At 36.1% G+C, this 14,550-nt stretch overlaps 2 protein-coding genes across 2 annotated transcripts in view; one reads left to right on the top strand and one right to left on the bottom strand.

Annotated features, from left to right (window-relative positions):
- The window catches only part of LOC107028337 (aminopeptidase M1), a 9,560-nt gene extending 4,046 nt beyond the window's left edge, over positions 1 to 5,514 (top strand). The window contains exons 10-19 of the mRNA XM_015229367.2: positions 1,580 to 1,762; positions 1,908 to 2,190; positions 2,271 to 2,392; positions 2,471 to 2,568; positions 3,321 to 3,498; positions 3,579 to 3,693; positions 3,794 to 3,861; positions 3,973 to 4,047; positions 4,702 to 4,779; positions 5,058 to 5,514. Coding sequence (XP_015084853.1) covers positions 1,580 to 1,762; positions 1,908 to 2,190; positions 2,271 to 2,392; positions 2,471 to 2,568; positions 3,321 to 3,498; positions 3,579 to 3,693; positions 3,794 to 3,861; positions 3,973 to 4,047; positions 4,702 to 4,779; positions 5,058 to 5,243 — 1,386 coding nt within the window. The 3' untranslated portion in view covers positions 5,244 to 5,514. The remainder of the gene's footprint in view (positions 1 to 1,579; positions 1,763 to 1,907; positions 2,191 to 2,270; positions 2,393 to 2,470; positions 2,569 to 3,320; positions 3,499 to 3,578; positions 3,694 to 3,793; positions 3,862 to 3,972; positions 4,048 to 4,701; positions 4,780 to 5,057) is intronic.
- Positions 5,515 to 6,217: 703 nt separating this feature from the next.
- LOC107028338 (probable protein phosphatase 2C 6) lies at positions 6,218 to 13,828 on the bottom strand. Its single transcript, XM_015229368.2, has 4 exons — positions 12,327 to 13,828; positions 11,898 to 12,215; positions 11,698 to 11,803; positions 6,218 to 6,948 (listed from the first exon to the last, which is right to left on the bottom strand). Exons 1-4 carry the CDS (start codon positions 13,146 to 13,148, stop codon positions 6,614 to 6,616), a joined length of 1,581 nt encoding a protein of 526 aa, XP_015084854.1. The 5' UTR covers positions 13,149 to 13,828; the 3' UTR covers positions 6,218 to 6,613.
- Between the last annotated feature and the right edge of the window lie 722 nt (positions 13,829 to 14,550).

Raw genomic sequence — 14,550 nt, forward strand, 5'->3', positions numbered from 1 at the left:
CCCCCCCCCCCCCCCTTCTTCTTTTTTTGCTTTGTTCGTTCACTTTATATTAAATTAGAGACAAATATTAAAGCTAAATATTATGCAGTTTGATATTTAAAATTTTGGAACATTTATTCGTAAAGAAAAAGTAATATACATTTTATGTAGTTCAATTTTAATTTTTAGCAATGCATCCATTCATCGGAAAAAAATTGCTTATGTAACACTTGGACACCCTTCATAAAATTTCTAGCTTCGCCACTATATATATACACACACACACACACACACACACACACACACACACATGATAGGTGGTGAGAGTCTGACATGTTATTTCCATTTTCTCTCTCCTTCCTTATGAAGGATTGAACTTTTATATCAAGTTGTCCTAACAAGTTATGTCATTAGGGGTAAAATGGGATTCTAAGATTAAATAACTTCCAAAAAGAGTAAGATTCATGTTTTTTTGATAATGTGTCACATAAAATGAGTAAGAGAGAGTATTATATAGAAGTTTTTCTTGAATGATTGTGATCCTTACTGTGGGGATTAACTGCTATTCTTGTACTGAAATCACATTACTCTAGATTTTGTGATAAAAGGATACTCATGTCTTGCAATATTAGTTGCCAAAGAAAATTTAAAATATTTGACTTTCCAAAATTCAAATAGGTTGTTAATCCCATTAAAGTAGTTAAGAGAAGCCAACACACAAATGGGGTTCCTCTCTTGAATATACTGACTTAAAGCTTTTCCAATTAGAACTATTCTTTAATTTGATTTCTTAGTGAGCATCCGTAAGTCTCCTTAATTATGTCTATACCAGTAGTAGATTGCACTGATTTTAAACCGTCCCCAAATATTGTGTTGGGCTTTATAATGTGATGACAAGCATACCAGAAATCTTGTAATGGGGATCATGATGATGTATTGGGTACTGCTGTTGACCGTCATTCTTAAAGAAGCAACTAGGGGTGTCAAAAATGAACCCAAACATAGGAAACCTGCCCAACCCGCCCAGAATTATAAGGGTTGGGCTCAAGATAATTTGAATTGGGTTCAATCTCAACCCATTCAAGCTTAACCCATTTGAAGAGAATTCTCAGTTGAGCCCAATTCAATCTCCAATTTCAACCCGTTTTAAAACTTTTTATTAAGATATCTTCCTATATTGAAGATATGAATTATTATCTATTTAACATCTTTTAGGATTTATCTATCAATTTGTTACTTTTTTAACAAAAATTTTTTGAGCGGAAATTCAAATTTGTGATTATAAAAGTTAAATATTAATATGTTAAGTTATTGAAGATCCAACCCGTTTTTTAGCCATTTGAGCCCAAAGTAAACTTGGGCGGGTCAAGACCCAACCCGATTTCTATTCAACCCATTTTAATATTTTCAATTTCAATCCAACCCGCCCATTTGACACCCCTAGAAGCAGCCATTAGTTTGTCAAAAGAGAAACTTCACTTTCATCTTATAATACCATCCATCATAAAATAAATGTTCTTGATTTTCTTTCCAGAATATCATGTAGATTTTTGGTTGTATGGGACTAATGACTTTGTCTTGTAATAATTCATTAAACCAGAGGGCACTTGCTTCATACATAAAAAAATATGCTTGCTCAAATGCAAAGACAGAGGATCTATGGTCTGTACTTCAGGAGGAGTCTGGTGAACCTGTGAACAAGTTGATGAACTCCTGGACAAAGCAACAAGGTTACCCAGTTGTTTCTGTCAAAATAAATGACCAAAAGCTGGAGTGCGAGCAGGTTATCTTGTTTGTAACTTATGAATTCGGTTTTTTTACCACTCGGTCTAATGCAGATTTCCATTACCCAACTCTACTCTTCTCCATACTATGAACTCTTTAAGACTTCTTCTGGGCTTGATAGTACTTGTGTTTCTATGCAACAGACACAATTTTTACTGAGTGGTTCTCATGGTGATGGGCAATGGATAGTTCCGTTAACACTTTGTTGTGGATCTTATGAAGCTCGTAAAAGCTTCTTAATGCAAGAAAAGTCAGAAGCCCTTGATGTGAAGGACTTATTAGGCTCTTCTTCGTCTAAAGGAAATCCCTGGATAAAAGTTAATGTGGAGCAGACAGGTTTTTATAGAGTCAAATATGATGATGAGCTGTCAGCTAGACTCCGATATGCCATAGAGAGGAAGGTCTTGTCAACAAATGATAAATATGGTAATTACTGCTTTTTTTGAACTTTATTTGCATTTAACAGTTAAAATCGACTGCTGATGGGATTGTATTTTCCTGAACAGGCATTTTGGATGACTCATATGCCTTATCTATGGCATGTCACCAGTCTTTGTCATCTTTGCTTGCCCTGATGGCTTCTTTCAGGGAGGAGCTCGACTACACTGTTCTGTCAAATCTGATCAGTGTAATTGACTACTTCACAGACCTCTTATAAGTACTAGTGTTGTTCGTCCAAAATTAACTGTTCTCTATCTTCATGCAGATAAGTTACAAAGTTGCAAGAATTGTAGCTGAGGCTGTTCCTGACTTGCAAAATCACATAAAGTTGTTTTTCATCAATCTCTTCCAGTTTTCTGCAGAGTATGTTACTTCTTTTTTGAAAGTACAAAGCATGTTACTTTATCTTTGTATTTTTGGTCGTCCTCATCCAGAAATGCGCTCATGTGAATTCCACATAAAATTTCCAAGGGGGGAGAAGACTTGGGCTCTATGGGTGGTGGAAGTAGTTAAGAAAGAGACAAAGGCACATAGTTGGAGTGATTTCTACCAGTGTTATAAACATAGATAGATGAACTTCTAATAGAGAAGCATTTGGAAATAGCAGGAAGCAACAGAAATCATAACCAGATTATGCCTGCTCTGGCTTTCTTGACATTTATAGGTCAACCTATGACAAAAAAATCAATTTCTATTCTCGGAGACTAGTTCATGAAAATAAAGATTTAGACCTTCTTGCATCTTTTTATTTTTTGTCTAGTAGCTCTACTGCTAAATTAGTAGGTCTTGAGAGCTGTTAATAAGCATTGAATGAATTTAGAGATTTTGTGTAGTTCTAACTAGACATCTTTGCTGACTTATCCTAAAACATAAAGAAAAAAGATATCTTCTGCCAATCATGCCTTTAGAAAGGAATGAATGGGTAATGGTGTTTTACAAATTGGGCATGTTTACTCTATATTCACCACAAAAAGAAGAATTTTGAGAGAAGAAAAGTTGTCCATGAAGCTGAAAGAGAGGGATTTTAGTCTTGGTCTCCTGGTTGACCATGAAGCTCTTTTTTCAGTTTGGCAACAAAAGGTTTGTTTCTAATTGGATATCCCTTTTATTGACAGGAGACTTGGTTGGGATCCTAAAGAAGGGGAAAGCCACCTAGATGCCATGTTGAGAGGGGAACTTCTGAATGCTCTGGCTTCCTTTGGACATGATGAAACAATAAATGAAGCAGTCAGGCGCTTCCACATATTTTTGGATGACAGAAACACAGCTGTTCTTCCTCCTGACTTGAGAAAGGTTACAACACTTGTATATATTATAACTCAATATTTATTTCTTTACCTTCCACAGATTGTGATCCCTCCTTCCATCTGCAGGCTGTTTATGTAGCTGTGATGCAAAGGGTGAATAAATCAGATAGATCAGGGTTTGAATCTCTTTTAAGAATTTACAGAGAGACTGACCTCAGCCAGGAAAAGACACGAATTTTAGGTGAAGTTATCTATCAATTCATGCCCAGTGTGAAATTAAATGTTTTGGTTATCAGGTGATGGGTATGCTAAACAAATAAGTGCATTTTCTTGTTCTATAGGTGCATTGGCATCTTGCAGGGACCCCGAGATTATACTTGAAGTCCTCAACTTTTTGCTATGTTCTGAGGTATTGAAGATTTTTGGGGTGCACTACGTTATCTCTCTAGGGAGAGAGGTCATGTATTATTATTTTTCTGACAAAATGTTTTGAGAGTATTCTATGACTTGGAAATTTCAGGTAAGGAGCCAAGATTGTGTTTTCGGTCTTGCAGTTAGCTTTGAAGGCCGTGAAACTGCTTGGAACTGGTTAAAAGTGAGTACACTCCTTTTCCATGAAATATTGCATTGCTCGAATTGTTTCTCGAATTACTATTTTCAAATAAGATACCTTGTATTGTGTGGAACTGTAACTTGTAAAGACGTAGCTTAGGAAAAAAGATATCTTGGACAAATTTTACTCGCTCTGTCCCGATTTATGTGGCACACTTTCTTTTTTAGTTTGTCCCGATTTATGTGGCACACTTTCCTTTTTTAGTCTGTCCCAAAAAGAATGCTCCTTTCTATTATTGGAAACAATGCAAGTCTAAAATATCCCTTTACCTTTGATGAAATTGTTTATAGCCACACACATATCTAAGATTTGTTCTAAAGCACAAATTTCAAAGTCTTCCTTTCTTTATTTAACTTCGCGTCAAGTCAAATGGTGAAACATAAATTGGGACGGAGGAGTATTAAACTGTAACTTACAAAGACGTAGGCATTAAGAGTGAGGAATTCACATTGGTACAAATTGAAATGCAACATGTTCTTATAGAATTATTAGCACAAAATGCTGCATTTCATGACTGATAAATTATTCAGGAAGGTGAAACAAGGCAAGACATACATTCTTTTTTTTTTTTTTTAAATTAAAGACAAGACATACATTCTTGATTCTTTTTTTCCCTAATAAACTGTTTGAATGCAGGAAAAGTGGGATCATATCCACAAGACCTTCGGCTCTGGATTTCTATTGACCCGCTTCATCAGTGCAACAGTGTCACCGGTTTGTTTCTGCTCCCTTGCCATCTTTCTTAAGCATTTGCATGCAGTTGCTTACTATTGTAGGACAACTTTCTTCCTTTTTTTTGTACTTAGTAACTTGGTATTATATCACAACCCGTACTGAAACCTTGTATATATGTTGGACAACTTTTTTCAAAAGCAGCATCTGTTGCCTCTTCTGCCTTGTAATGAAATCACAAGAATGGAAAGCAAATTTATGAGTTACTACTCCATTACCTATTGTCTTTGATCTTTTGGCTCAATCTTTATTTTCTTCAGTTCTCGTCCTATGAGAAGGCAAAAGAAGTTGAAGAGTTCTTTGCTAGCCGTACCAAGCCGTACATTGCAAGGACGTTGAAGCAGAGCATTGAGAGGGTTCACATTAATGCAAACTGGGTTCAGAGCATTCAAAAAGAGAAGAATCTCCCCGAGGCAGTGACAGAGCTAGCATACAGGAAATACTGAAGTTCTTTTTTTTTTGAACTTAATGCCTCCTTTAGAGTGTCTCTACTTTTTTCGTGAATGATAATTATGGTACTTTCTGAACTTGTCTCAGAAAAAACGAAAAAAGAGGGAGTACTCTGATATCTGCTGTTAATCAAACTATAAGCAATATGTTACATGTTTGATAAATCACTGATGGTTGATGTTGAACTGTTTTTCTTCCTGTGCTCCAGATGAGCAACCAGAAATGGCGATATCTCTTAATTGAATAGATGAGCATTTCTGTTGGGAACACAAATAAACTACCTTCATACTATTAATTAAGTCTGGATTGGTTAGCTAGTATGTTTAGGCAGTGTTGGTTGCCAAGTCGCCTTTCCATTCTCCCTCTTGTGGCTTGAGAATTTCATATCCTACATCTTGTTTCTTGATGTATATAATGTATTTTTTATATATGTGTGCGAGACAAATATCTGTTGTTGCAATTAGTTGGTAGCCCCAGGAAGTGATAATGATGTTAGGCAGATCCAATTGAATGATCTGATGAAGTGCTCCACCTAAATTGCACTAGAGAGTCAAATAGTCAAGAGGCAATTCATTTAGGCCACTTTGGATCATAGACACATAGTATGAATGAAAGCTCCTCCACTACGCCTATCCTCATTCCTAAAATGGGACTAGCTGGTTATTGAATATTGACCCATAACCAGATCCTATATATCTGTGGGTTTAGTTAAGCTCATCATTTTCTTCATGGGGCATAGATAGATATTCATGACAAGTTCTTAAATTGTTATAAGGATAACTTCATATATGCAATGTGCTCAGTAATAAGAATCTTGAAAGATGAATACATATCACAGATATGGATGCCTCAACCTTCAACATAATTCAGTTTGATGATTGAATTGAACAGAATACTAAGTGTTATCCTCTTATCTAGCTTCTATATCATATGTATGAAATGGACGGGATCGACTACTACAGTCCTTCAATTGAGTCAACTCATCCTATCTATACTCATAAATCCATATAAAGTACAAGAAGAAGCATCTTTTGCATACAATTCAGAAGAGGTCTCTCTCTATTCGTCTCGTTACTGTTTCCAACAACAACATTAAAAGTAATACTGAGGCAAATAACCTCACAGAGCCGCCTTAACTCGGAGGATATAATGTATTTTCCTACTTAAAACAGCTAAAGGAAGAAAACTACATACAGAGAATGGAACAAGTACTACAATACATACAGTAAGCTACTCTAGTGAAAACCTTGATCCCACAGTCCCCTGCTAAAAATTAAAAGGGCTGGCTATATCGAATTATATGAAGTCTTCATCAATATTGTGAACCTATAAATGGAAACAGCTGCTGATTGAGAGATCAGTTATGTTAGGTTTTGCTCTTAAACTTCCTTTGGGCCTTCAAGTCCACAACAATCACAGTTATGTTGTCCTTGCTGCCCTTTTGAAGAGCTCGATTTGACAAACATTCTGCTGCTGCCTGTGCTGCTGGATCAATTCCTTGGCCCCTTTCCGAAGGAAGCGTTACACCATTCTTTTTATGCCAGAGGAGTATGCGCTTGCGAGCCAAATCACATACCTCTTCGTTTGTCATAACGTCCCATAAACCATCACTTGCAAGGATAAGGCATTCGTCGTCCTTGGTTCGAGGTATGAACATTACTTCTGGATCAGGAATTATCCAGGGCTTCAAGTATCTATCTCCTGCAACCAAGAATTAAATAAATTGTACAAAAGGGAATAGATGAAAGACTTGCATACCAACAAAAACAGGGAGAGGTATTTAGCAGGATTGGAGAAAATGGGTCATGCAAATGGACATCGAATGCGTCAAATTGTAGTCCAAAACAAAGTCCATCCACCTGAAACATTCCCCAGGGCACCACTAATCCATCGCTAACAAGATAGATACACCTTGATACTACTAAGTAATTTGCTAAATGGTAGTTCTCATGTCAAATTAAAAAAAGAGAAAATAGAGTGGTAGTTTGAATACACATTATACTCTTCTGGCGAGCTCACTGAATAATCCTTCCACAGTTTATAAACAATTTACATCAAGACGGAGATGTTCAGCCTCCAGCATGCACATGCCTGCACAACTGGGCGACAGAAGTTGGGGCATACTGGGCGACAGAAGGTTCCCAGGCTTTCTTGTTTTATTTTAACTTACAATTTCAAGGAAGTTGAAGGTCATAACACTCAAGAGTCCACACTAACCAGGATCAGACAAGTGATGATTAGAAAACAAATGAGGACCTGAAGATTCATATGCATCTTTTGTTTTATTTTTTAACTATAATATTTAGAAAGTTGAAGGTTAACAGTTACACTGACCAGGGTCAGACTAGGGATGATCAGAAAACAAAGAAGGTGCCAAATATTTCCATGCATCTTCTGTATTGATTTTTTAGTATTATTACTTACAATCTTCAGCAAGTGGAAGGTCATAGTTCGACAGTTGAACCAACTAGGGTCAAACAAGTGATGATTAAGAAAAAAAAAAGGCTCAAATTGAAGATCATTTATCAGAGTGTGTGACTTTGTGGCCACAATTAGTGCTGCAAAAATGGAAAAAATACCAAGCATTCGTCTAACCCAGCCAGTCAAAAATGAAAATTGGATAATTGGTTCATTTAAATCAGGTCAAATATTGATCAACCCATGTAAAAGTGGGGTTCAAGCTATCAAAGCTCTTCCTTCAAGCATTAACATCCAAGTCTTGTCCCCCCCCACCCCCCCCAACACACCCACCCACACACAATTTACTGACTCTAGATGACCATATTATCCGACATTCCATTATGGTACTTCGTTATCAAATTGGAATACTCTCATGATAAATTTTTGAAGTATTTCTGATATTAAAGGATTGTTGACTAGTTCAATCCTAATCTCCTTCAAATATTTTTCCGGAGGACATTAATTCGCAAAGAAAGATGACAATTATCCAAGTAAATTTTAGGTTGATCAAGCACAAAGCCGAATATCTTCTAAGAATTAATAAAGATTCATAATTGATTACAACAACAAAAAAGAAAAGCTTCATAACCCAAATTAGTTAACCTCCATGGCAGTACAAATTGTTTAATTATAGTAAATGGAAGACTAATTAATCTTCCTTTTTGAAGTCAGCCATATTAAAATCTCAGTCCATATGCCATCTGGGGTTTTCAGATCTAAAATTAGGATCTGTTTCAAATTATTAAAATTCTACATAATATCATCCCTTTAGTTAAGCAGCATGAGTTATTAGTTCATGTTTGTTCCTTTTTGGTGGCGTTTGGTCCAAAAATTCACACCAAAAATCAAGTTAGCATAAAGGAAAATAAGTCAATCAATCTTATTTGTTTGTGCTGTTTTACCAAAAAAAAGATTACAATTTCAGTGCTTGCCAAATAATTTGTTTCTGTTTTACCATCTTACCAGATAAGCGAATTATAAATGGATAGGAAATGTAGTATCCATATTATCTGTCACTACCCATTTTATCCATAATAAATATGGGCACATTGGATGTGTTATCTATTTTTGTCTGACCTATTTTCAACCCGCCCATTTTGCCAGCACTAGCCACTGATGGAAGGCACAAAAATTCTTACTTTGTTTCATGGAGACAATATAAAAGGAGAGCTTGGTTAAATGTCTAGTAAAAGCAGTATTTATTCCTCATCGTATGCTAACGGCTAACCTCGTAACTCTATGACACTTCTTCCGATCTTTAACATGGAATAATTGTTGATTAAGGTGAATATCAGTGTTATCAAAAGTCAAAAGCGCAAAAAAGCTCCAAGGTCTGTTGGGGTTTTAAGCACAAAGTGAAGTGTGGGCTTTAATGAAAAGGGGTGGTTAATAGAAGAAAAAGAAAATATAAAAATATATATATGTGTGTATGTGTGTGTGGGTGGGGGGAAGGGGGGTGTGGGTGGTTGGGCGTGGGTGTGTTTAGTCCAAGACTAAGAAATATAAGTATGAACAACAAAGATATAAATAAAGAATTTGAAACTTTTTTACATAAAAGTGTAATACCAATTGTTTAGGGTTGACTCTTCAGGAATTGCTTACTTTTTACAACACTAAAGCGCACATTAAGCGTTGCAAATAGCTCAACATGTTTTGAGCCTCATTTCAATACTTAAGCACGCCTTCTATTACACTGGTGAAACTAGAGTAGAGAAGAGAAGGAACTTCTCAATTATTTTGGTGACTAATGTACAAAAGTCACTCCTGTCTTTCTCCACTTAAAACTTGGTAAGCAACTAATTTCTACACCTAACAATTACATACAAAATATTTCACGATATTCTAAAAAATATTATGAGGCATCCTGTCAAAAAAAAATATTATGAGGCACACTCCAAATATCACTATTTAATGAATGTAGATATTTGGGCATACACATTCTAAAACAAAAGTCCATTAATCAATTTGACATTCAATATGCCCCTCCTATTGAAGGTGCCAAGGTGGTGAAAAATAAATTTGTAAATCGAAACTGGAAGGTCATGTATGCTAGACAATGACGTGGGGCTGACAAGACACTAAATAAACACATGTTGTTGCACAATGACACGTGTTGGTTGGACAGACATGCTGGACAGCAACATTTGCTGACAGATAATGTCGCTAGACAAGAGGTGCGCCGCTGAAGGAAAACGTTCCTGGATGGCGATGTGGCACAGACTGGAGAATGACAAGTCATTGAACAGTTATGTTCATATTTCAATTGACGTGATACGTGCTGCTTAAACAATGATCAGGAATATGACTAGAAAAGGCAAATACCGCCAGAGCTATAATTGAGAAAATGTATAAGTCATGAAGTAGTACATACGGAATGGTCAACAAAAATTGATAATACAAGTAAAATTATGACAAGAATATATGAGAAAATATCTGTTATCTCCAACTTATGTCCTATGAATCTAGACAAATTCTAAAATGTAACCTCAGTGATCCGTTAAGACTTTAACAATTACATTACTCAAAATAATACATTACACCCTAAAGTTACACAAAAAGTCATTATTCTTGTTAGAGTATGGAACTAATTACCCCCTAAGAGATGACCTAGCAAAGGAAGTGATTCCACTCTCCTACATATGTGTGAGAAGCAAAATAAATATTTTTAAAAAAGAGTTATATTGTACAAATGATATTTTCTAATTGGTGATTATTCAATTAATTGAACTTAACTACACTTAATTTAATTTGTTCTGTGTGCCTTTCTTCCTTTTACTTCTCTTTTCTTTCTCATTTTTCTCTGTATATTGGCTTTAGCCCAGCCGTGAAAATCTTCATCGAAGGTTTTGCCGGACATTTTTCCAGTCAATCTATCTCTTCTGTCTCTAAATCTTCTTCTCAACTACATGTTTCTTTTTAATTTCCAAGAATATTAAAGAAGAAGGCTTCAAAATAAACCCAAAAGATTTCTTTCTCATACTGAATAGTGAATACCTCTGATCTCCATTCTAAAGACAACTCATCAAAGAAATAGGAGAAAGAATGGGGAAGCAAATGGATGATAGGGATCTTAAAACACACATTACTTGTATGATCCTTCTATAAAAGCTGATTCTTGTCTTTAATTTTATTGTGCTTCAACAAATGTTGGCCGGGAAAAAATTCCGGACAAAACCTCCATTTTTTCCAATCAACGTTCAACTTATTTCATTCATCTCGCTCATTTTAATTTCCTCTCTTGGTATTATTTTGTTGAAACCCATAAGTATCCAGATTTTCTCTTGCAAGTTGTAAGAAGCCTAAGCACTTCAGAATTAGTATATGCTTAAGGCTACATCATGAAGCCATTGCTCTACTTCTATATGAGTGTTGCCTTCCTTATCTGCCACACGAATATGGGAAAGAGTAATTGGATACAAACATATTTTCTTTAGCACCTCAGATCCTCTCAAGTGCAGACTCTGGTAACATTTCTAACAACCTGGGAGGCGTATGAACCTAAGGCCCTACCACTATAGAGTGGATTATTATACCATATTACGGGTCTATATCGCATGAGTTAAAAGAACCAGATCACGCCCGATTCATTGTTTAAAACTATGGTCATCTTGTTGTTTATTCTAGCAGTGTGGATAACCAATTACTGTTGTGTCAAACTATTGTTATGACATGAATTGTTGATATCAGTTATACTAGGGAGGATGCTCTGGAAGTGCCAATTAAGTCTTGAGCAATATCGTGATGAAAGTTAGGTATCCTCAGGTTAAACACATAATCAAAATGGATATGTTCTAAGAACACCAGCCAGCTGACATTTAAAAGCAAATTATTCTATAAGGTAACCTGTAATAATACCTATGGCGGAACGGGAAGACGCATGATGCAAAAGACCATGACATTTTTTGCTAAAACCAATAACATGGAGTACACATGGATACCTCAGTCATGATTTACAAATTCTAGATAACAGGGTAGATGGGAGAAACATACCAATAGACCTAGACATAGCAAGAACGCCAAAAACACGATGCCCATTCCACTGTATAACCTTCCCTCCTGCAGCTTCAATTCTTGCATATTCATCTTCTCGGTTTGGCTAATAAGAAAATATAAAAAAATATTGGCACACAAAGATTAGTCAGTGACATCACACGTAATTAAAGTCATACTAGAACAACTGTTTCACTTACCTTGTGATCCACTGATAATGCCATGGGTTCTTTCCCACGGCACAGAACAGCCCTTGAATCACCACAGTTTGCTACTATAATGTGGGATGAACAAACAATGGCGACAACAGCCGTGGAGCCTACAGTTTCTGGGGCAACAGCCTCGCGATTTCCACCCCCTCCAATCTCCTCATCAACCTTGAGAAAACAGTTGGTAAATGCATTTTTCCATTGGTCCTGACAATTTTGTCTAATACTTTCATCATTGAGATTAGCCATAATGGTTTCCAACTCCTCAGCCAATACAGCATGAATTCGATCACGGCAGTAATTTGCCACCTGGAAAATGAAAATCCCAATTTTGTATCAAATATATACGTACTGTAGTATCAGTGAGGAGGCATTCAAACCTATGAGCTTGTAACAGTGTAAGCAAAAAGAGGAAGATACCTGAGAGCCACCATGGCCATCATAAACTCCAAAGAAATGAGCTGTCAAATGACTTAAATACCTAGTCATTCCATCAGGCAAACGATTGCCAACTAGCATCTGTACAGGAATTCTCAAGAACCTAGGAACAGTTGCAAGCGCATCTTCCATTTCTGGTCTCCTTCCACACACAGATGTAAATCCCCAAAGGGGTATATAATCCACTTCAAAAATACTACGGCCAACTGCTGCATTTAACCCTTTATCTAAAGGTAGCTGAACAACAACTTCAGCTGATTTAGAGCTGGAGCCATCCGTAATCTGCTCATCAAGTTTTTCCCCAATTGCCAGAGGCTTGCTCTCTGTCTCCTGAGCACCTGACTCTACCAGATCTCCAGCCTTAGCTATAAGTTTGACATTGCAAATGTTTTTCTCAGCATCTACCAAATTCTGTCCGTCTACCTCAGATGCTAGCTCGAAACTTATAAAATCATCAGCACATAAACTACTGGAATCACTCACCACAGACAGGGAACATGAACTATCAAGAATTTGATCACCATCTAGTGACAAGATCTCATCATCCTCACTTTCCCTGACAACATCAATCCAGTTCCTTTCATTTTCAGATATCATACCAGTTTCTTCAGGTACAGTAACAGTGAGCTGTTTCTTCTGTGAATCAACAGAAATGCAATCATCATAAACAGAAGATTCTGGATACAAAGTTGGAGCATGGTCAGCCATTGACTTTAAGCTAGTGACATCCATTTGACTTTGGTTGTGAGAGATGAAATTACCTACTCTAAATGGCAAAGCAACCGCCAAACACATGTCGTCCATCGAAATCACTATCTTGTAACAACATTACACAACCTGTCATTGTCAAACTAATAATAATCTTCTAATGAGCTTCAACACGCCATTTTCCATGCCTAGAAAGATCTAACACACTACCTGATTCACAATTTTGTAGTCAGATCTGGTAAGAAAAAACACCTTTTTGGTTGGAAAAATCACCTAAAACACACAAAAGGTAAGATTTTAGATTTGTTTGTCTGCCAGCACTTTCTTCCCAAAATCCAATGAACTACTGAAACCCAGATAAAGAAAGGGAAAAAAAAGGGGTCTTGGCAAAAAGTGTCAAGAATCACAAGAAAGAAACCCTGAAAAAGATGGTACCCTTTATCACATACAACTTGAGTACCTTGGATCTGAGGTAACCCAACCAAACCCACCTAAGAAAGGTAGTCTTTTTCAAGCCATAAATGGAGATGGAAATAGTAGAGGGAGGAACCACTAGCTTATTTTTCAAGAATGGTACTGTTTTGTTCAGAACTTACTTTCCTTCTCATCCCCAGAAGAGTAATATAGTTCACTACTTGGAAGAGAAGGGAGAAGCATCAACAATGGTAAATACAAAACAACAAAAATGGGTTGCTTATACAATGGAATGTAACAGTTCAATGTGATCATTAAAACACTTTCTCATCTTTTTCTTTCTTTTTTCTATCTTTTAACTTGGGTCATGTGGAGCCCTTAATGAAACAAGGGACCAGGGGTAAAATAAAAAAAACAAGAATTAAGATGCTTTTCATTTTACAAAATGAATTTAAGAAAAATAGTCTATTATAAAAAATTTTATAAAATGACCCTAAGTTATTTCTCTCATAAAAAAAATAGTTTGAGAGTTGTTTGTTGGAAGGGAAATAGAGTGGGAATATATATTATTATAATTTTAATGCAATATGTAAGCATGTTTTCCCACGACATAAAAAATATTATCTAGATACCATGTGTGACGAAAGTTAATATTTTATTTATAAAAGATAAGCGAATAATAAGTATGGTATAATTTGATAAAAAGTTGTGTATTTGATGTTTACAGTAAACTATAATGCTAGGAATGAGGTTATGTTAGCGATCATGATAGTAAAAATTGTTGTCTTTGAGGGCTCATATGTTAAATTAGAGGACAAATAAGAAGTTATCATGCTAGCTAAGATTAGAGAGAGAAGGGCTCGTAACCTTGACCAAGTAAATATTGTCAAGGATGAGGACAACAAAGTATTGGTGAAGGTAATACTTATAATTCGAATGAGATGGCAGACTTTCCTATCCTAAACTCTTGAACGAAGAGGGTCGAGGACAAACCCATTATGTTTGGAGATTTGAAACACTCATAGAGGCGTCAAAATTATGATTACTATAGGGGTATAAAGATTGAGAAGGTTAAGAATGTTAT

This window comes from Solanum pennellii, chromosome 8, assembly GCF_001406875.1.
Source record: "Solanum pennellii chromosome 8, SPENNV200".
Lineage (NCBI taxonomy): Eukaryota > Viridiplantae > Streptophyta > Magnoliopsida > Solanales > Solanaceae > Solanum > Solanum pennellii.

What these genes read in the sequence shown, in the direction of transcription:
- LOC107028338 (XM_015229368.2), bottom strand. Translation starts at nt 13,148, where the DNA reads ATGGACGACATGTGTTTGGCGGTTGCTTTGCCATTTAGAGTAGGTAAT. An exon ending in CATTATCAGTGGATCACAAG is followed by an intron (nt 11,804 to 11,897) that starts GTAAGTGAAACA and finishes TTTTCTTATTAG; the next exon opens with CCAAACCGAGAAGATGAATA. An exon ending in TGCTATGTCTAGGTCTATTG is followed by an intron (nt 6,949 to 11,697) that starts GTATGTTTCTCC and finishes TCTTGGTTGCAG; the next exon opens with GAGATAGATACTTGAAGCCC.